Raw genomic sequence first — 23,037 nt, 5'->3', positions numbered from 1 at the left:
TCCTTCTTCATCCATTTTTAGGAAGTACTTCAGTTTCCAGCCTAACAGTACATTTCGATTAATTGGTAAAATTGATTTCACCATCCTTCACGATTTAGAAATAAGAATACTTCAAATTTTAATCAAACACAAATTTGATACTGGTCATTATTCAACACTGATGTGTGCTATCTCAGAAATATCAATTTACATGTTTTAATTCCTGGGATGAAAATTTGAGTGACAACGCTGTCAAAATCTTGAATCAATAAATTGGCATTTCCCTCTACAACAATGGAACAGAATATTTGAGATATTCTTTTGCCATCTTTTCTTACACCCAGACCTCTCCATCCGACCATCCCTTTTCACTTTTCTGTCTACATTACAACAGTGATGGATACACTTAATATATTGGCATATCATACAGTTGTTACCAGCGTAATGCAAGCATTTGATGATGTTCGCTTGCGTTTAGAGCCCCAACAGAAATCTAGCTTGCCAATCTTCTTTTTGGTCCCTAGAAAGCCTTGACAATTTGCTGCACCACAGTTGCATTTAACCTCTGGACCAAATTGTACAAATCTACAAAGCCAATAACCACATAACATTAAATCTCTATTGTTGGAAGTTTCAGAGAAAAGCTACTGCAGAGTAAACAAAATTAAAATTATCTGATAGATCCTTTAGTTATTAGTTAGCTATGTTACTAGTTTAGTTAGTCAAAGAAATACAAGACATATGTTTGAAAGGAGAATGGGGCTGCAGCTAATTCACGACTCCTACTAGCTAAAAGTTAAGTGGGGACAGTCTTTGCTCCATTTTTCACTCAAGTAGTATTCAAAGACATTGGTATCTTCTCTCTTCAAGCAAGCTTTCTAACCTAGAGCATGAGTTTCTGCCCAATCTATTGCACTCTGGCCTAGTTTCATGCCCAGGCAGGGCATTCGAAAGGAGTTTAAGCCAACATTGCACTTCAGTGCAGTATTTTACCAACCCATACCACTCTAATGGAGTCTCCAACTGCGCCTCACTGAAAGTAAGAAACTTTATTCTCTGGTCTCTTAACGTCCACATTTTATTTGTACAAACACTGTTTAACTTGTCTAACCCTTTTTTAATTAAAATTTAAAAACCTATTTTTTTGTTGCATTTACACGTCAACACCTTTTTGAAACTTTAACAATGCAGACAATAGATGAGGTACATTGGTATTATTAAATGCTTATTAGTCTTTTAACTAGCAGAAGAGGAAGTACAATATAAAATAAAATAATGTCTCACTTTTTAGGTATGCAATCACAAAAAAAATTAAAAAAATTTGAGTTCATCATCTTATTTTATTATTCTACTCATTTCATTAGAATTTTTCCAATTGTATATGCAACTCTCGTCCCCTATAATTTAAACATTAATAGTGTCCGGTGTCCTGTATTTTCAATTAATAGTTTAAGCTTATAGGTCCTCATCCTTTGTGATGTGTTCTATTCATGTCTAAGAAGGGTCAGTACATTATTCTATATTCTTTCTTTCATGTATATAGGATGAGGAAGAATTCTTTTAAAGATATATATTATCATCATATTAGAATATACTTTTTTTATGTAAAAAGAAGTTTAATAATCTAAACTGATAAATTAAATAGAAAGACTGGATCAAAATACATACAATAAATTTTCTAAAAACGTAATCAAACAAAAATATCAGACTCTAAAAGAACTAGATCATCTCATCACTCTTTCAAATTTATTGTAAAACCACCACAAACATGTTCAACATCCACGGATTATTATTGTCTATCCACATTGATTATTACAAGATTATTATTATTGTCATTGTTATTATTCTCATTACAATCATCATTAATGTCATGATGATCAGTGTCACTTTTGCAAAAACCACTGCAACAACTACTGCTAACATCAATGTCATGATAACTATTGCAACCACCACCAACGTTCATACAGTGATAGCTGTGGCAGTCATTGCATTGGCGGCAAATATGGGAATGGTGACACTAACAAGAACAGTGGTGATAAAAACAATCATGATTATAATTGTGATAGATTCATCACAATCTCGAAAAAAAAATAGCGTAATAATTGAAACCTTTTTATATTTTGATTTTTTTTTAAAGAATATTATAGATATTCGATCTTATATATTTTAATACAGGTTGTCCCTTTCAATTTAACAGTCAAAATCAGTCATTACCTAAGAAAGGCATGCTTAAGGGGAAGAAGATGGGCATCAGTCTATCAACCATCACCAATATTTAAACTTGGAAAGTGTAGTGATAAAATCAATCAGTTCCGATAGATCTAGAGGTTGTAGTAACTTCGATGTGGATTGAGTTTGGTATTTCCATTGTTGACAAATGTCGCGCCCCAACAAAAACATTAACTTCCACTTATGCCACACCAATAGACTTCATATCTACAAATAATTTCAGTATAATTTCTTTATTTCCTTACTCTTTCAACTCATCTATATAAGGGTATACAAATTTCACTACGTTTAGTTTTACTTCTATCCATCCGAACAACACTTTTCTTTATTTCTATCAAATTTTCTTCATATTTATTTTGACTGTTCATTCCTAATCCAAACAACCCAAAATCCATTCACTATTTTTAACTAGACATGTTAAAACACAGTATATAAACTTTGACCCACAGATGGTATTTAGCCTAACTTTTTCAAGCTTTTTAAAAGGAAAAGTTAAACATAACATAATTGAAAGAAACTCTAGTATGTCACTTTTAATATTTGCCAAGTCTTGTAAACAGGATTAGCTAGACCCCTAATTTATTTCTTTCTTATTGATGGCCTGGACAGATTTGCGTACATTTGAACAGCTGATTTACTGGCTGTTTTATTTCATTAACGGATTTGCATAGTTGTAAACTAGGCAAAGTTTCCTTGTACAGTTATACACAGTTTCTATGCATAACATTAAAGATTCTCATTAAATGGGGTCTCTCAATGACGCGAGGTAATCAATCAGATTTGCTATGGTACCAAAGCTTCAGAATGTGTTTGTCACTTTGATCATCTACTAATTTGATTTCAGTTGGATACCTAGTACATGATAACTACAATATCTTTTTCTCTAAGAAATGCTTATCCTGTACAACATCGAGTGTCACAGAAACTGATCATGAAGGGAGCTAAAGCGTGAGGACTATTTCCTCGTCCTATAACCTTGTTTTTGGCTTGTAAAACGATTGCTAATTGGATTGAGGTGCAGCATAAGAGATTAGACCACCCTAACACTCAAATTTTAAGATATTTGTTTCAACATGCCTTTCTTTGAAATAAAGACCAAACTTATGATCCTAAATTCTCATGAAATTTTCAACATTTCACGTCCTTGTAGACATCAACATATTGAAATGGCTGAAATAGATCTCTCACAATTTAGGGTAGAATAATTGATGTATTAAATTATGATGAGAATAGAATTATATATACAAGACTAGAAAGCTATTTTAGGAAGTATAATAATAGCACCTAGACAACTACATCCCTAGGATTAAGGGATATTCCCATCATACACTATAATTGTAATCTGCTAAATAAGGAAACAATACAACTAATAAAACACAGATTCTGATAGAAATAATACAAGCTAATAAAACAGATTCTAACAAGAACCATCATTTCTATTGTCATGTATGCACTTTGCATCTACAGTCCTTGATGCCTTTTAGATTTTGGGTAGAAACTTTATAAATTGTTGTTTATCTTACGTTACCATCTGAATATGTGTCCCCATTGTTGGGAAGATAACAAAAAGCAAGCGGAAACCAAAACTCGGATCAAATCTTGCCTCAATAAATAATTGTAATGGTAAGATGCACAAAAAAGAGAAGGAAGAAATCAACAAGCACCAAAACTTTTAACATGGAAAAACTTGAATATAGAGGAAAAACCCAAGGAACCTAGACCAGAAAAATCTTCCACTAATAATAATTAATACTTACAAATCTTGGAACTTCCAAGGATCAACAGAAAAAATATTCTTTTCACAAACAAGGTGGATAATGCAAGAAAGTACCCCAATGGGTACTTAATTAAACAATAGAGAGAACCACTCTCTAACCTCACCAAAGGCACTCTCTAGTGACTTCTCCTTTTTCTTTTCTCAACACTCAAAGCTAAAGGAGTGGAGGATCAATTGCACACCCTATTGAATTTGGCTTGACTTTTGAGTATTTACACAAATACACTGAACGAAGGAAAACCAGAAAGACAAGCTTTTGATTGGTGTGCAAAGTAAGCTAAATGCACTCACAAGTTGTAAGATGGAACAAACTTTAGTTGATGTTGAAGTAGTTGGTTTGCTTTTTGTGGAAAAATTTAACGTGCAAACAAAACTTTCTTCTTCTTAAAATTAGTGTGGGCCCATAATTGGTGACCCACCTAACAAATCTCCCTTCACCAATTAATTGGAGCTATAGTCAACCAAACTGTCTTCTTCCCTAGAGTTTGCAATTTTTCTGCATGTAAAATCTTAGTCATCATATTGACCCATTCTTGTTAGTATGGATTTCCCAACAATCACCGCCTTCAAGTGTCAATTTCTTCTCATTGGCACTTCCCTCTTGAACTAACCATGAGTACCACTAATTGTATTGTCGTTTATTATAATGAGACATGCTTGTCTGACTCTTGTCAAGAAGACTTTTGATAGAGGGACTCATCTAAACCGATCACCAACACTAACCATAGACTTTGATACCAATTGTTGAGAAGAGAATATTCTTTCTTGTCGATCCTTGAAAGTTCCAAAAGGAGTTTTGGTGGACTCATTAATAATTATTAGTGGAAGACTTTTCTAGACTCGATCCCGTGGGTTTTTGCTCAATATTCAGGCTTTCCCTCATTAAAAGTTTTGGTGCCTGTTGAATTCTCCCTTCTCTATTTTATGCATCTTATCATTACACATATTATTTATTAAGGGAAGATTTCATCTAGGTTTTCGCTTTGGCTTGTTATTTTGTTATCATCCAAACAACAAGTATCGATGTCGATGGTTAGTGTTGGTGACTGACTTAGACAAATTCTTGTATCAAAAGTCTTCCTGATGGAAGGTCAAGCATGTGTGCCCCATTATAATGAAGGACGATACAAATAAAGGTACTAATGGTTAGTTCAAGGGGGAAGTGCCAATGTGAAAGGGCTCACACTTGGTGGAAGATTGTAGGAAAATCAATATTGACAAGAATGGGTCAGACATAATGAGAAAGATCTTATTTTTACAAAAATTTGCAATTTGAAAGGAGGAAGTTAGTTTGGTTGACTATGTCCCCAATTAATTGGCAAGGGGAAGATTTGCAAATGGGTCACCAATTATTCGACCCATACTAACTTTAAGAAGAAAATTTTGTTTGCAAGTGAAATTTTTCCAAAGAAAGCAAACTAACTACCGCAATATCAACAAAAGTTTGTCCCTACATACAATCCATGAGTGCATTAACTTACTTTGCACAACAACCAAAAGCTTGACTCTTTTTCCTTTCCTTAGTTAGGTTGTTTTTATAAATACCCAAAAGCCAAGATAGATTCAATAGGGTGTGTAATTCATCCTCCACTCCTTCAAATTTGAGTGTTGCGAAAAGAAAAAGGAGAAGCCACCAAAGAGTGCCTTTGGTGAGACCAAAGAGTGAAAAAGAAGCCACTAGAGAGTGGTTCTCTATTGTTTAATTAAGTACCTAATAGGGTATTATTTTGTGTTGTTATCCACCTTATTGGTGAAGAGAATATTTTTTTTATTGATCCTTGAAAGTTCCAAGAGGAGTGAAGTATATTGATTAATTATTAATAATGGAAGATTTTTCTAGACTAGGTCCCATGCATTTTTACTCCACATTAAGGTTTTCTCACATTAAAAATTTTAGTGTCAATTGATCTCTCCCATCTCTGTTTTGTGCATCTTATCGTTACACATTATTTATTAAGGGTAGATTTGATCTGGCTTTTTGCTTCCGCTTTTTATTTATTATTTTTGTTATCTTCCAAAAACACCTATATTATTAGCTATTTGGTCAAGATTTGAGTTATCATAATTTACATCTATTAGTTGTTTCGTTCATCTATCGTCTTTTGAATGTCTTACACTCATTGAACAACCTGCTCAATGTGTTTTTTCGGAATAGTTCATGTGAAAAAGGTTATGTAGGTTATGATGATATGGTTAATCAAATTTGTATTTCTTTAAAGAACAGTACTTCTTTCAAAAACATAGTTCACCTCACTTTGATCAAGTGTTGCTTCCTCAATTTGATTATATGCCCCTTCACATGAAGGCTTATAAAGAACATAATCATTTGGAAACAATGATTAAATCAATGATTGTGCCCTTTAGATCGTATACCATGCTCATGAAAAGTACAAGACATTCAATACTATTGACTAAGAAATGAGGTTACAAGGACAAGCATTGACAAGATGAATGTAATTTATGTTCAAGGAAGGAGAGAAGGAGAATTGACCAACTCCTTAAGAATCATGTTTGGACCTGTTGGCTAAAGTAATAAAAAGAAAAACTCTACAAGAGAAGAAAGCTTAGAAGTATTACCGAAAACATGATCAAAAGCATCTAAATCAAGAATACACAAACTTTGGTTTTACCCAAAGATATTCCTAATATTCTTCATAAGAAAACTTAGGATCCACCATATTAGATTTGGAGACATTGGTTGTCTCCAATCCTCTTACAATAAGAGCATTAAGGATGACCACAACCACTTCATCCTCTTCTATATGTGTAGCCACCCTTCTGCGAGTACACACCATGACAAATGATTCAAAAAATCATGCAAATTTAAGGTAATGAGAGTGAGAACACGAAGCATTCATGTTATGAGACTTTCCATTGATGGAATTTCTTGACCAGTCAAGATTTGGTCTTGTAAAAGATAAAAATTTGGGTGTGTAGCATGAAGAATTATAACCATGTAGAACTTATCCAACTTCTTAATCTCTTCTAAAGAATCAACTTCTAAAAATATCTTCAATTCCTCAATAGTTTATTGGGCTTTAGCAATAAGGAGGTCATGTCATCATGTATTTGTTTCAAAGATTCCAGTTTATGAGCATAATCATAAAGGTGTTGAAATCATTTGCAAGAAAAAACTCAGCCTTCTTCCAGAAGGAGTTACAAATTTTAATTGCTCCAAGAGTTTCCCAATATATTGGGTAGCACAGGCTGTCATAGTAGGATACAAAGCTGAAAATCCATCTTCTTCCACTGTTCCACCTTGTCAAATGGTAATGATTATGGAAGCCTTGGCCAGGAAACAAGAGCTCAACTGATGAAGACCAAGACAAGTAATTTTCAACATAAGGTCTGAAGAAATTATTCGAGAACAAAAAAAAAAAGTGGGCAGGTCTGCCAATGGCCATTTAAAAAAAAAAGGCAGGTAAAAAGAAAGGAATCTGCAAGGTATTCAACTATGATTATGCGTGAACCAATACAAAATGAAGACAAGTTGGAAGAAAAGCAGTTAGTGAGAGCAAAAAGGGTGGTGTGAAATTGTTGTAGTGGTCAAAAGGTTGTGCATGGACAATACACACTGTTGCACGGGGAAGAGATGGCCTCCAAGACTGGTAGGATCCTCCATTGCTCAGATGGGCACTTCAGATCCAACTCTTTTGAAAAAAAGTCAGTGGGCAATAGCAACAGACAATAACATGTAATGGGTTTTGTGTTTCTAGACAAGATAGACACAACTGCTCAAAAGCAGCAAGGCAATGCAGCTATTGATGGTGGACAGCAACAGAAAGTGAAGAATGCACCAGATTATGACAAATTGAGCAAACTCAACCTGCTTTGATACAAACTTAAGACTGGAAAATATGAAAAATGACAAAGAGAGTTCAGTGATCTCTAAGCTAATTCATTCATTTATATGGATTCTTACATCAATAGAGAAATAAATATAATATGATGATCTACACATAGGTAATACAAGACCTATTCTAACAAGTTAACTCTTTTACATAAGCAATTATGGCATATACTTAGGTTGAAAAATGGATGTAAATATTGCACATTTACTGTACAATAAATATAGATAGATTTGTTTGTAAGAAATCCCTAAAATAAGGGATTGGGATTTGTAGATTTGCTCAAGATTCAGAGTCTTTACATCTGGAGATTTCTTTCCTTTATTTTAGCAGATTTATTTCCTTTTATTAAGGATTTCGTTTTTTCAAAACACCAATGCATTGTTTCTCTTTTATATCAAGAAAAGTAATTCCATATTACTGCTTACTACCTACACATTTTTTCACAACTTTTAGGAGTTAATCACTTAGGCTAGATTGTAAAATGCCAATTTTACCCAGACTCCCGTGGAAGTGAATGTGAAAGCACTATAAAGATGAAGGAAAACCCATGTCTAATCCTTCCCTATATAGTCAATGGGTTAGCAACATCAATTATTTAATTATTACTCATCTCAACCTTGCTTTTTTGTTCAACTAGTCAATTAATGCACTCTCCTCTTTTAAACTTGGTTGACGCTCACTGAATAAATTAGGTACTCACTAAGTACTCTTGCTCAAGGTATTTTACTCAAAGTAGCCTGTCACTATATTCATGAATCCTATGATGCCCACCTTATGTGTCTTCCTCATGTCTCCAACAATCTGAAGATTGTTGATGTCTTTTACTAAGGCCATGTCTCACCTCGCCATCAACTTCTGGTAGGCAAATTGATGCTTCAAGATCCACCAGCAATATTTACTCAAAGAAAATTGCACAAATTAGAGAAGTTGGTTTAATTGCTTTATTTCATTGATTGACATATTTAAATGGCACTAAATTAGTTATGCACTAGGTAAAGTTTCCTTGTATAACATTAAAGATTATTATTATTAAATAAGATTCTCTTAGTAATGAGCCATTCAGTCAAATTTGACATGTCACCATTTTCTAGTCCACTTCTAGAGAATTGTCAACTCTCTCTCAACCATAGCATAAAAGGTAGGATCAAATTTACCTGTAATCATATGTTAATGGCTCTCCAGATTCTATTGAACGAGCAGCAAATACACCCACACGTGTTTCACCATCTACTTGCCTAGAAGAAACCAGATAAATTTAGACCTAAATATAAAACAGATGTTGCGACGAAATACATAAATAGTTTCATTTTGTTAAATGGTAGTGAATATGCCAAATTATTCTAGTTATACAACATATCAATCAGCTGCAAAGAAGATTATCATAAAGTAGAAAACCTACCAATTAACAAGTTAAATGTCAATAACTTAAGCACAAAAATATAAACCACTTCATCAATAGCAGTGTATGGCTTATAATAAAAACATTATTTTAGGGGAACATGGTACTTAGTACTAAAAATTTAATGGACACCTAAGTCAGGAATTCTATATTAGAATACAAATTCTAAGCTGAGAACATACAAAATTAAGAACACAGTATAAGAAAAGAAAGATATGTTTCATACATGAGCATTAACAAACTCCTGTAGAACAATATGGAACATACAATTCACTTGTGCAGGAAATTGACTGCCTCATGCTCTCTATACTTCCTGCTAAAAGCATAAAGAAACTATTTCACTATATTACAGGTTGTCAAGCTACTAATTTAAGTTGCCTGTGCACTAACATGCCAAATCCTCTCATGTTGCATATATAACAAACTTTGGCCAACCTTCCTCCCTAAAAAATTTCCTACCTCCTAGGCAAACTGTTAGGCACAACCAAATACAACAAGTTGACAATAACACAAGATTACAGGTTTATTATAGGATAGAAGAAGGTTTAAAAATAATAACTAAGAATACAGTTGTAAGATAGCTTTGACAGCAATATTTTGTTGGCAAATAGGTTCCCTTTTATGGGAAGCTTAGAGGGAAAAGGAATTACTTTTGGGAGTTTAAAGAGTTTTGTAACTGGAATAATCTTAGTGAAAAGGAGAGTGCTTCTTTGTATCTTTTGTTGTACGTGTGGTGAATCAAATTTACTCTTCATTGTTTTTCTCAAAAAGTGATGTTTCCTAACAATTTAAACTAACCTTCAAGATCTGAGTGCATAATGGAAAACGTAGTGGATACTTTGGAGAAATAGGCCAACAAATAGTGGAAGGAGACCTAAGAACAAACATGTCTTTGGTAAAAGAAAACATAAATGTTAAGGGGACTTTGAGTCTAAATCAACCTTACAAACTAGCTTGTAAAATGAGATTTACACGCATTTATATAATGTAAATTGGTATTATCTCTAGTCAATATGGAACTTCACCTCTCTCACACCAAGACATATAAACCTGCTAAGATTAAACTAGATGATTTGGTATATTTAAAACTTTGACCACATAGTCAGACCTCTATATCTAATCAACTTCTTCCCAAACTGTTACCACATTACTATGGATCATATTTGGTACTTTAGCAACTCAGTGAAGTGGCTTTTGTGAAAGTTTGAGAGAGAAAATCTAATCGTAAAAATATTATTACTGTGTGTGTTGAAGTTTCTATTACACAAAAATGTACTATATAAGGAACAATGGACCAGCACCTAAAAGTCCAATTATACAATACAATATATTTCAACACTCCCCCTCAAGCTGGAGCATATAGATCATATGCACCAAGCTTGGAACATATAAATTGAATCCTAGGCCTCCTTAGAGATTTGGTCATAATGTCTCCGAGTTGTTCATTAGAATTGACAAACTCAGTAACAAGTTCCTTAGTCAACAACTTCTCTCTAATAAAATGACAATCAATTTCTATATGTTTTGTTCTCTCATGAAACATTGGATTGGAGGCAATATGAAGGGCTGTTTGGTTGTCACAGTACAGTTTCAACGACTCATTTCCACAAAATTTCAACTCTTGGAGAAGTTGCTTGATCCACACAAGTTCGCATGTAGTCAAAGCCATAGATCGGTATTCAGCTTCAGCACTAGATCTAGCAACAACACTTTGTTTCTTACTTTTCAAAGATATAAGGTTCCCTCCAAGTAGAACACAATATCCTATAGTAGATCTTCGATCAATTGGAGAACCAGCCCAATCTGCATCACAATATCCTTCAATCTGAGTGCTTCCCTTGTTCTCATACAACAATCCTTGTCCTGGATTTCTTTTTATGTAAGATATATGAGTTTTCCAACCAGCCTTCTATATCTCTCTGGATCTAAGAAAGGTTCACCTTGATCTCTCATTAGCTTTTGATTTGAGTCCATAGGACTATCAATAGGCTTGCAATTTGTCAAGCCTGTTTCCTCTAAAATATCAAGAGCATATTTCCTTTGTGAAATGATGACACTTTCTTTTGACTGTGCCACTTCAATACCAAGGAAGTATTTTAGACGACCCAGATCTTTAGTTTGAAAGTGGTTGAACAAATGATTCTTTAATTGAGTAATTTTAGTGTTGTCATTCCCTGTAATAACAATATCATCAACATACACCATGAGATAAACACATTTGTCAGGAGAAAAATGACCATAAAACACTGAGTGATCCGCCTCACATCGTTTCAATCCAAAATTTTGCACAACCCGACTAAATTTACCAAACCAAGCACGAGGTGATTGTTTCAAGCCACAGAGGGAACGGCGTAATTTACAAACTAACCCAGACTCCCCCTGAGCAACAAACCCAGGAGGTTGCTCCATATATATCTCCTCTTCCAGATCACCATGAAGAAAGGCATTTTTAATGTCCAACTGGTAAAGTGGCCAATGACGAATGGCAGCCATAGCAAGTAAAATACGAACTGTACTGGTTTTAGCCACAGGAGAAAAGGTATCACAATAATCAATGCCATAAACTTGAGTATATCCCTTAGCTACTAGACGAGCTTTTAGACGATGTATTTCACCAGTAGGACCAACCTTAATAGCATAAACCCATCGGCAGCCAACAGGCTTCTTACCAGGAGGAAGAGGAACACGGTCCCAAGTACCATTGTGGTCAAGGGCCTGCATTTCATCAACCAAGGCTTGATGCCATCCAAGATGATCAAGTGCCTCATAAATATTATTAGGAGACTTAAGGGAGGATAAGGAGGAAACAAAAGAGAAATAGGTAGAAGACAAACGATGATAACTCAAAAAATTATAAACAGGATATGGATTACGAGTAGAACGAATACCTTTCCGAAGGGCAATGGGCAAATTATCATCTGAGTCAGTAGAAGACGAGGAGGATGAAGAATCCATGGTCTGGTGAGCTGATGGAGGAGGAGATGAGTCTAGAGGATCTTCATTGTTCTGAGCTTGAGATTGTCTCTGACGCTGATATGTGAGAAGAGGAGGAGGAACAATGTCATTCACATTTTGAGTTTGAGGTATAGAAGTAGGAATAACCAAGGGATCACATGATTGTAGAGGAAACATTTGTTGAACAGATGAACGATCCTCCACAGAGGACGAGAAAAACGGTGTATCCTCAAAGAACGTGACATCAGCAGACATATAATATCTCTTGGTGGAGGGGAGAATAACATTTATACCCTTTCTGAAGACGAGAATATCCCAAGACACACTTAATAGCCTTTGCGGATAGCTTATCAAGACCTGGAGAAACATTATGGACAAAATATGTACACCCAAATACACGTGGGGAGATATGATATAGAGTGTCATTTGGAAAAATGACAGAATGAGGAATTTTATTCTCAAGAGAGGAAGAAGGCATTCTATTGATTAGAAAACAGGCAGTGAGGACTGCATCGCCCCAGTGATGCAAGGAATATTAGTATTCAACATCAAGGAACGTGCAGTCTCAATGAGATGTCTATTCTTCCTCTCTGCAATACCATTTTGTTGTGGAGTGTGAGGACATGTTGACTGATGTAAAATTCCTTGGGAAGATAAGAATGAAGAAAACGCTGAAGAAAAATATTCCTTAGCATTATCACTACGAAGGATTTTAATTGTCTTCTCAAATTGGTTCTTAATTTCATTAATAAAGGACACAAATATGGACAAAAGTTCAGATCTCTCTTTCATTAAATAAACCCAAGTACATCGAGAGAATTCATCAATGAAGGTTACAAAATAATTAAAACCAAAAGAAGTAACACGACTTGGTCCCCAAATATCAGAGTGAATAGTTGAGAAAGGAAAATTACATAGTGTCTTAGACTTTTTAGGATGAGAAGATCTAACATGTTTTCCTAATTGACACGACTCACAATCTAAGACTTGAATGTTCTTGAGACTTGGAACCATCATCTTCAACTTGGATAAACTTGGATGGCCCAATCGATCATGCAAAAGTTTTGGGGATGAAGTGGTAAAACAGGAAACTGAAGAGCTATGTTTCAAAAAATAAAGTCCTCAAGACTCATGTCCTTCTCCAATCAGGCGACCCGTACCATGTTCCTGTATAACAAAGGAATTAGCAGTAAAGGTTACAGAACAATTTCAGGAACGAGTCAATTGGCTCAAGGAGATTAAATTGTAAGGACAATGAGGAATATACAAAACAAAATTTAAATTTAGTGAAGGAGATAAGGAAACTCTGCCAATTCCCTGAGATGCAACTTTGGATCCATTGGCAACAGTAATGAAATGAGGGATTTTCTGAGAGGACATGGAAGAAAATGAAGAAATAGTACCAAAGATATGGTCTGAGGCACCTGAGTCAAGGATCCATGGATTGTGACCTTCCACAAATTGAGATATACAGGCAGTTGACACATTGGACATGGAAGAGGATTGGTCAGGATTAGAAGATTTTCCAGACTTATACTTCAAAAATTCTTGGTATTCTTCATTTGAAATTTTGGGTTCGAGATCATCAGATTTCGAAACATGAGCGACTTTGTCTGGATATCCATGTAAGGCATAACATTTCTCTCGAGTATGGCCTATCCTCTTACAATATGTGCACTGAGGACGCATACCACGGCCACCACGTCCTCCTCAGTTGCCTCTGCCTCCTCCTCTTCCTTGTGGTGCTACCATAGCTGATGTTTCAATACCACCAATTGAACTTTCGTCTTTAACTAATGAAGGTACCCGAAGAAGTTGAGTAACTAAGCTGTCCATTAATGGAACTTGATCACCAGCTAACATTTGATCACGAACATGATCAAAATCTGAATGTAGACCTCTTAAAATTAAGACCATGTAAAACTTATCAAGCTTCTTGTTTAGGCCTTCTAAAGCATCAGCCACAAAGAAATTCTTCAATTCTTCTACAGCAGCATGGGTCGTTCCTATGTAAGTAACCATATCATGATTGTTTTGTTTGAGGGAAGTCACTCTTTGAGTTGCATCAAAGAGACGTTGCACATTGTTAGCAAAGATATCCTGAGCTTTTCTCCAAAAGGAGGAGCACATTTTGTAAGGTCTCAAAATTTCTAAGACTTCTTGTTCAACAAATTGCCATAGGACAGCACATAGTTGAAAATCAAGCTTCTACCATTGAGATTTCTCTTCTTCAGGAACGGTGGAAACATCTTGTTCAAGATGATCATGGTATCCTTGACCAAGAAACCATAACTCCACAGAAGAAGACCAAGATAGATAGTTTTTCCAAATGAGTTTTGCAGAAGTGATGGTTGGAGTAGCAGAGAGAGACAGTGTTCCAAGACCAGCCATTATAAAGCCAAACAAGAAAAGAGGGGAAAAAAAGATTGTGGGAAGAAACCCTAAACGAAGCAACCCTCAACGGAACAGCAAATCAAAGACCACAATACACTCAGGAGACGAAGGCAAAACGACCGGCAGTGGCGTGGTGAAGATCTGATATGGGAGAGGCGGCGCGTGAAGCCCACGCGCCCGAGAGAGGTCAGAAAGAAATGACGCGTGACGGCGCGTCGCGAGAAGGATGAGGCGGCGACCACCAGGGATGGGTCGCGCTCGTCGAGGCACACTGAACCCTTAACTTCGCCGGAGAAAAGGCTGCGACGGCGGACAGCAACGACGACGGCGATGGCAGCGACGGTGAACAACGGCGGATGCGGAGGCGAGCAGTGAGCAGTGGCGAACGGCAAACCCTAACCTGCTCTAGATACCATGTGAAAGTTTGAGAGAGAAAATCTAATCGTAAAAATATTATTACTGTGTGTGTTGAAGTTTCTATTACACAAAAATGTCCTATATAAGGAACAATGGACCAACACCTAAAAGTCCAATTATACAATACAATATATTTCAACAACTTTCAAATTAGAATTACCACAAGCTTGAATTCATCTTGTGTTTCAAGTATCTTGGCTTAAGAAGGCCAAAGGGAAACATTCAGAGGAAGTTGCTCTAAAATTGCAAGGAACTATCAAATTGTTCATTCAAGCTTACATCCAAGGAAGACGCAAGATCACTAAAAATGTTACTCCAATACAACATGTGTTAGTGCAATGGAAAGGAAACAATTGACGGATCCACGTGGGAAGATTTATCTACTATTCAAAATCAATTTCTTGATTTTAACCCTGAGGACAAGGTTAATTCTGAGGAGGGTGGCATTGTTAGGAAAAAACAAATGCAACATGTTAACAATAAGACAGGATTACATGTTTATTACAAGAGAAGGTTTTAAAACAATAACTAAGAATACAAATGTACTGTTAGGATACAAGGTATATGAGAGATGAAGGTATAGGAGAGAAGGAGAAGGCCGAACGATGGAAGCGGAGAGAGGTCAGGCCGAACGATGGAAGGCGGAGAAAGGTCAAGCCGAACGGTGGAAGGCAGAGAGAGGTCAAGCCGAACGGTGGAAGGCGGGGAGAGGTAAGGCCGAACGATGGAATGCAGAGAGCGGTCAAGCCGAATGGTGGAAGGCGGTGAGGAGTCAAGCCGAACGGCTAAAGGCGGTGAGAGCTCGAGCCAAACAGTGAGAAGCATAAAAGAACTTGAGCCGACCGGTTGAGGAGCGACTATCCTAACTGTTGTAGCAGTTAGGATAGGCGGGAAATATTTAGTATATTTAGAGTAATATTCTAGACAAAATTTTTAGAGCGATATTCTAGGAAAATATTTTATTTAGGGAAATATATTCTTGGGAAATATTTTATTTAGAACAATATTCCGAGGAAAGATTTAGCACAAGATGGGCAGGAAACAATTAGTATAAATAGAGGGAGAGTCTATTGTTAGGGTTACGCTTTTGATTATTGAGTTTGTTGACAGGCGACTATGCTCCTATGAGGAAGGTTATGCTCCCAATTATTGTTTACTTTTGTTTATTCAAATATTACCATCAATAAAAGAGATTCATTCATCTATTATCATTCATTCATTGTCTTTTCTACCTATTGTGATCGTGTTTAATTATGTCTCCTATTCGGATATGTAACATGTACGGTAGCTTGTACCACTATAGTTTGTTAGGAGCTTGTACCACTATAGTTTGTTAGGAGCTTGTACCACTATAGTTTGTTAGTAGTTAGGATCTCTTTTAGAGGAAGCTTATAGGGAAAAGGAATCAGTTTGGAAGTTTTAAGAGTTTTGTAACTGGAATAATCCAATAGAAAGGAGAGTGCTCCTTTGTATCTTTTGTTATAAATTTGCAGAAATAAAGAGGCTCAAATTTTTCTATTCATTGTTCTCTAAAAACAGTTTTGTTTAATAACACAAACAAACTTCAAAAATAATCTAATTAATTGGAACTTCAGAATCCAATTAGCCCATGTTTTGAATAAGACTTAAACGAATTTACATCTTACAAATTGTGAAGCAAATTAGTCTTAATGGTCTTAAAGGGTCAAATACATCTTCAATCTCATTTAGAATATAGCAGCATAGCTTTATAGAAGACCAATTAATCAACAAAGCATAATATTGAACACAAATCACACCATATAGCAATATACAAGCTATGCTACAGAGAATGCTCTATCTACAAACTAAAAATAACAGTGTAATGAAGATGGGGAAATGGTAATTGTAGGATTGTTTTTCTCAATGTATAACAAGACTCCTACTAGGGATGGCAATTTTACCTGCGGACACGGGTACCCACGAGTAAAATCCATGGCAAGTAATAACTATCCGCAGATATTTACTATCCGCGGATAGCGGATATTTTAATACCCGTTTCTAAACGGGTCGGGTACGGGTAGTATATTACCCGCCCCGCGGGTACCCGTTACCCGCAAAAAATTAAAAAATAAATAATTTATATTTTTTAATTAAAATTATATTTTATTAGTTTAAATTTTATTAAAATTAAATTTTAATTTACATTTAATTTAATTTATATTATATATATATATTTGTATTTTTATTTAATTTTATTTTTAAAATGTATTAAATATTTTTTTTTGCGGGTACCCGCGGATTTTAAAATAACTGCAAGTATTTTTTAAACAGGTACCCAGCGGGTAGCGGATCGGGCAGCGGATACGATTTTATCCGGCGGGTCAGGTTGTGGGTAGGCACTACCCGTATCCGACCCGACCCGTTGTCATCCCTAACTCCCACGATCCTTTTTATAGACTTACTTAACTAATTCATTAGGAATTAAAAAATGAATTAATTTGGTTACTATCGTAAATTTGTTATAAATTTATTGATTTTCCAAAATTATCCCCAACATTAACAAGACATTTTTTTCAAAACAATTGTTTTAACTTTTTTAATCTCACATCATGTATATATATACACACACACACAATATATATATATATATATATATATATATATATATATATATTTCTTTAATTTTTGCTAGCTATGCATGTGAATAATCAAAGTAAATTTAAAAAAAAAATGCTCTATACACAAAACGAAGTTAAACTCCCACAGAGCCTAATACATTAACATACTTTACTTTCTATTACTTGAACTCAGAAAATGACTCGTAATTAAGGATATTTTTATGAAAAACAATTAATGTGGAAGACATACCAGATTGGTTTTATATAAAGGACCAAATCAAACACTATATTTGGTTCTTATAAAAAGGACCAAAGAGCATATTGGCTATTTTAGAAACACATCCGGACTCAAGATAGCTTATGGCATACTGAAGAATTCAAAAGAAATCTAATAATCTAAGAAACGCATCCCATGTCCTTTTGTCTTGATTAACAGAGATACACGATTGGCAGCATAAATGCTATCTATACCAGCCACTTTCTAAGAAGTTGAAATGAAAAAAAAAAAACAGTAATTCAGTATCTGATCTAAAAGCATGCATAGTAAGCATATCTTATTTGAGTACATGTTGTAATCTGGGATTGTTTAGGGCTTTCTTTCGGAGGCAATAAGGCAATAAGCACACCATTATAATGAACCTTCTTTTTCAGATATCGGCACATCTATGCCAAGGGTTGAGTTTCTATTAATATTCAGTTTGCCTGTAAAATAATATTTGATTACATCAAGGAAATCAAAGTACATAATATCAGGCCATACTTCTCACAAGTTTTTAATAATAATTTGGTCCAGTAGGAAATATCGAATATGTTGATTAGTCTCTGAAGAGTGAAAAAAAAATGCAGCCTAGGATGAGTATGATGGTATTTGACACTAACCATTTTTCCAAAACACAGTTGGGATCACAGCTATGGTTCAAAAAACGTGAAGTATTTCCTTTGAAAGTTGCATCAATTGTGAAGTCTTTCCGAATCTCACACATGTAAAAATTTTGTACACCCATGTATTTCATATCCCAGAGCCTCTTCTCACATAAAGCATCGTCAATTACTGCAGCATAAAATTTTCTAGTTAAATAGATTAAAGACGTAGCATAAAGACATAAGCTACAGAAAACATGTGGTATAGAAGATCATATGCTTTTAAAACTTTCCTGATTAAATGACATTTTATATTTTATAAAGGGCACACTCAATTATGGTTACCAAAGAAAGGGGACACAAATAATATTTGACAATATGAAACTAGAAGCCATATAGAAACTACCTTCTCCAATATACTCAACTATAAATCCACCTTTATCAATGGTTTCAGCAGCCTCCACTCCCCATCCACAATGCTCAGTCTATAAAAAAATAAGACATTTGATAATTTATATCAATATTTTTTAATTCTTAAGATTAATAGAAGAGAAACCCACAAAAAAATAAAAACATGCTTCAAAATATAAATATATTGTGTCCATCTTGATGCAGTAAAATTTCACACCTTGACTATCTTGATATTTTTCTCCTTGCGAAATGGACGATTGTTGCAATTTTCAGAGCAGCGACACGCTTTTGAGCAACTTATGCATTGAACCCTGATGGATGATATGCAATAATTAATGTATAACCCTGTTGATTAAATCTTAATAAACTATTATATTAGTCTTACATGTTCACAACCAATTACAGTGACATGTCATATAATGTGCCACGTTATTTTAAGTGTATAATTGTCAGTGTACAACACTACAACCTCTTCCATTAAAAGGGAGAAGGTGATCATAATTTTATAGACCACACAAATAATATTTCTCTATAATTTGTAAACTCAATAGGAGTAGCAGGCATCAATATTTCTATCCTTCATGTCTAGGATCAACAAATTTTCAACTGTTAAAAATCATTTATGTCTAGAATAAGCAATAGAAAAATAATTCATTGTCAACTAAAATTAAAAGACCTACACTATCTCTACATGATCCACATTTACAAAAGAAGTTTCATCCAAAAGAAAAAGACTCTGATACATGTACCTGCACACACAATCATCAGAACATGTAGAGCTGCAACTGGTGCACCCTGCACCATCATCCACATTACTACGTTTCTTCTTTACTAAGTATATATCTGATATTAATTCAGGCTAGCAACAAGATGAGCAGTGTAGTACTTAACTTCAAAACTATTAATTATACCAAGAGCAAAATCAAGTTGTTTGACTTAACATTCTAAAAGGACTACGCAAATTCTAATTTTATTGAATACAATAGCTGCTTCACTATAGCACACAAGAAAACATGTAGGATACTCCGTCTTATGTGTACATATGCTGGTGGCTGCTCCATCTTACTGTCCATGTCTTTCCAGGTGGAATCAATCTTAAACTCCTCACTGATAAACGGAAGAGGCAAGCGACAGAATACTTCCTGGAAAAAAGGTGAGTGGAAATTTTAAAAACTTATATTAGCAACATTACAAAAGGTATTATGCAAGTAGCTGGCTTCACTCATTCAAAAGAAACCAGCATATATAATGAACAATCAAAGTCATTAAAATTAAAATTAAAATACAGAATCCTTCATAATTTCGCATTAATTAATTTAGTAATATAGATTCCTTTCTTTCTCAAACAAGCTATATATTTTTCATCTTACATCCATAAATATCACAAAAAGTCAGAACAGTAGACACACACGTACATAAGTGCATTAGATGTAAAATATTTTTCACAAGCCTTACCGAAATGTCACTTGTTGAAGCATCAGGCTGCTCATCCAACAAATACAACATTCCTGTCAGCCAGCCTAATCAATGAAAAATACCAATAAAAAAATAAAACTTTGAAAAGATATATCTAAATCAAGTGAGGCTCTACAAATATATTAATCCAAGCAGAAGCAGTAAAACCTTAAAAAGTATATTTTTGCACATGTGACAACTAAATCAATTTAAACATCAAGAAAGCTTATGACTGTGTAGAGCCACTGGAACCATACGCAATATCTAACCATCACGGTGAGATATTTATAAAAGGAGATATCCAAGTGGGTAAAGAAAGAAACGCAAAATTAGATATCCTAAGCAGAACAAATAACTGAATTTGAATATGGCCGGGAATCTAGCTGAAAGAGATACAGCAGTTTGCAGTATAAACAATAAGCAGAAACAGTAAAAGATTCTGGTGAAAAGAAAAAATTGACCTTCCTATCCAAGCGCCAATCAGAAGGATGCCTCCAGCAAACAGCTAGCCCAGGATGATCTTTTAGCGGCAACACTGCGTCTGGCCACGGTGCACATTTATTATGGAACGCAATTTTACAACGTACACACCTCAAGTGCTTTTTTTGCTTGCAAATGAAGCATACCTATTCATTGAAGAACTTGGTAAGAGAATTGCAAGACAAAGAAGACAAAAATAAAGAAAAAGACTGTGGTTGCAGCAAACAGCTTAATTCAATAACTATTCACTAAGCTCTTGTTAAATGAGAGTTATTCATAAGTTTGACAGTGTACTTATGGAAGAGTTTAGCACACACACATCAACATTTTAGAACTGACCAATCTCCATTTCCACGTGTGTTCATACCTCCCCGAGCTCATCATAAGAAACAAATACTCTAAAATTCACTCAGTGTGTTAAACTACGTATCAGAAAAATGATAAATTACACATCCAATTAATCTTCCACAAATTTCATTGATCAGAAGAAAACCATAATTCACACGAGAAAAACCAATGCTGCATTCACTAAAAACCTACATGCTGTGGACACTTGTACTTTTTCAGACTGGTAGCTCCACCAGAATCTTTTGCACATTCAGAATGGCACCGCGCGTCGCATCCGCGAACCGAACACAACAGCTCCTCCCCAGGGTAGATAAAATGGCGGCAAAAACAACACTCCCACTGAACCCACGCAAGTGACAGTCAGTTGCATGCAAAATCAATTAATCAAAAAAAAAAATTAAAAAGCTGGTTAAAAAAATAATACCAATTTGGGAGCGCCAACAAGAAACGGATGAGAGAAGGGATCTTTGAGGCGATCCTGAAAAGCTTTGTCGGAAGCGGGCTTCTTGACCCGATCCAGGGAGCCGCGGGTGCGTTTCAAAACCCGAGGCTCGAAGGCGGGCTCGGAAGCGAAGGCATTGGGTAGGGTTTTGACGGGAGCTTCGGCGACATCGGAGGAGCAGTGAGAGAGAGTGAGAGTGGAAGAGAGAACGAGGTTCCCTAAATCTGGCATTGCCGAAACAGTTAGGAGAAACTTGCCGACAGAAGCGAAGGGAGAGTGAGGGAGAAAAAATGCAGAAAGAAAGAGCGAAAGATAGATGAAGAAGAGGAGGAGGAGGAAGATGAAAAAAATGGGCGGGAAAGTCTGAATTTTCAGAGGAAGCGGTGAAATACCGAAGGATGCGTGTCACCAAATCTATATTTACTATTTTGCCAGATCCTTCCTTGCACCTTCCTCTGTCTAATATAAAGGGACAAAAGTGGCTATTCGACAGTTTTGGGTATAGAAATTAAATTTTATTTAACTTATATTTTTTTTAGAGAAACAGTTTGTTGAAAGGTTAAATATATATATATATATATATATAAATATATATATATATATGAAAAGGGAATTCTCTAACTAAATTTATTTTAAAATTAAAATAATTATTTTATTAATAAGTGGTTGTTTATTTAAATTTAATCATTTTTTTAATTTGTTATTTTTTTAAATTAACCACTTTTTAGTTAAAAAATTGTCTACAAAATATATAAAATTTACTTACAATAAATTTATAAAAAATATTTATATTTAATTTTATAATTATAATGATAATTTTATTGTTTTTTATTATAAAAATAAATAATTATGAATACAAAAAAAATAAACATATAGCATATATGTTTTCACTTATTTTTATAAAATAATGTAAAACATCTACCTGTATATGTGTAGTGATTATAATTATGATATAACAATATGAGTTTTATAATGGATTAATATAGCTTTCGCAATGTTTACGTAATATAGGACAAAGTAATGTATATTTAATATTTTTAAATAGTTTGGATACAGAAAATATATTTAAGTTTTTATTTAATTATAATGGTGGAAACACATCATTTGACAAAACATGTACCCATTTTTTACTTATGATGATGAAAAGTAAAGTAGTCATATCAAACTAACAAAAATGCTATTAAATTTTGAGAAAAAAAATATGTTCATAAAAAATAATTACAAAATAGAAAATTTTTATAATTTTATTTATAAATAAAATTTATCATAAATAATTACTTAAGATTAAAAAACATAATTACAGGATTTAAAAGGTAAAATAACAAATTAAAATATATTAATGAGAAAAAAATAATAATAAATTGTGTACATTAAAATAATGGTTACAAAACGTTTATATTGTTTTGCTAGGAGACACGAAGTTATTGTTTTGTTTATGTATTTACATTAAAATAATTATA

The 23,037-nt window shown here is 34.5% G+C and overlaps 1 protein-coding gene across 1 annotated transcript; it reads right to left on the bottom strand.

Moving 5' to 3' along the window:
- Positions 1-123: 123 nt before the first annotated feature.
- LOC108331930 (histone-lysine N-methyltransferase ASHR3) lies at positions 124-21,995 on the bottom strand. Its single transcript, XM_017566958.2, has 11 exons — positions 21,560-21,995; positions 21,328-21,474; positions 20,769-20,933; positions 20,308-20,334; positions 19,877-19,994; positions 19,602-19,695; positions 19,070-19,163; positions 18,848-18,926; positions 18,460-18,631; positions 8,991-9,071; positions 124-564 (listed from the first exon to the last, which is right to left on the bottom strand). The coding sequence occupies exons 1-11, from the start codon at positions 21,806-21,808 to the stop codon at positions 402-404; spliced, it is 1,389 nt and encodes a 462-aa protein (XP_017422447.1). The 5' UTR covers positions 21,809-21,995; the 3' UTR covers positions 124-401.
- Between the last annotated feature and the right edge of the window lie 1,042 nt (positions 21,996-23,037).

The sequence above is a fragment of the Vigna angularis genome, chromosome 4, assembly GCF_016808095.1.
Source record: "Vigna angularis cultivar LongXiaoDou No.4 chromosome 4, ASM1680809v1, whole genome shotgun sequence".
Classification (NCBI taxonomy): Eukaryota; Viridiplantae; Streptophyta; class Magnoliopsida; order Fabales; family Fabaceae; genus Vigna; species Vigna angularis.
The sequence above is the reverse complement of the archived record's forward strand: the minus strand, read 5'-3'. Positions and strand labels throughout refer to the sequence as shown.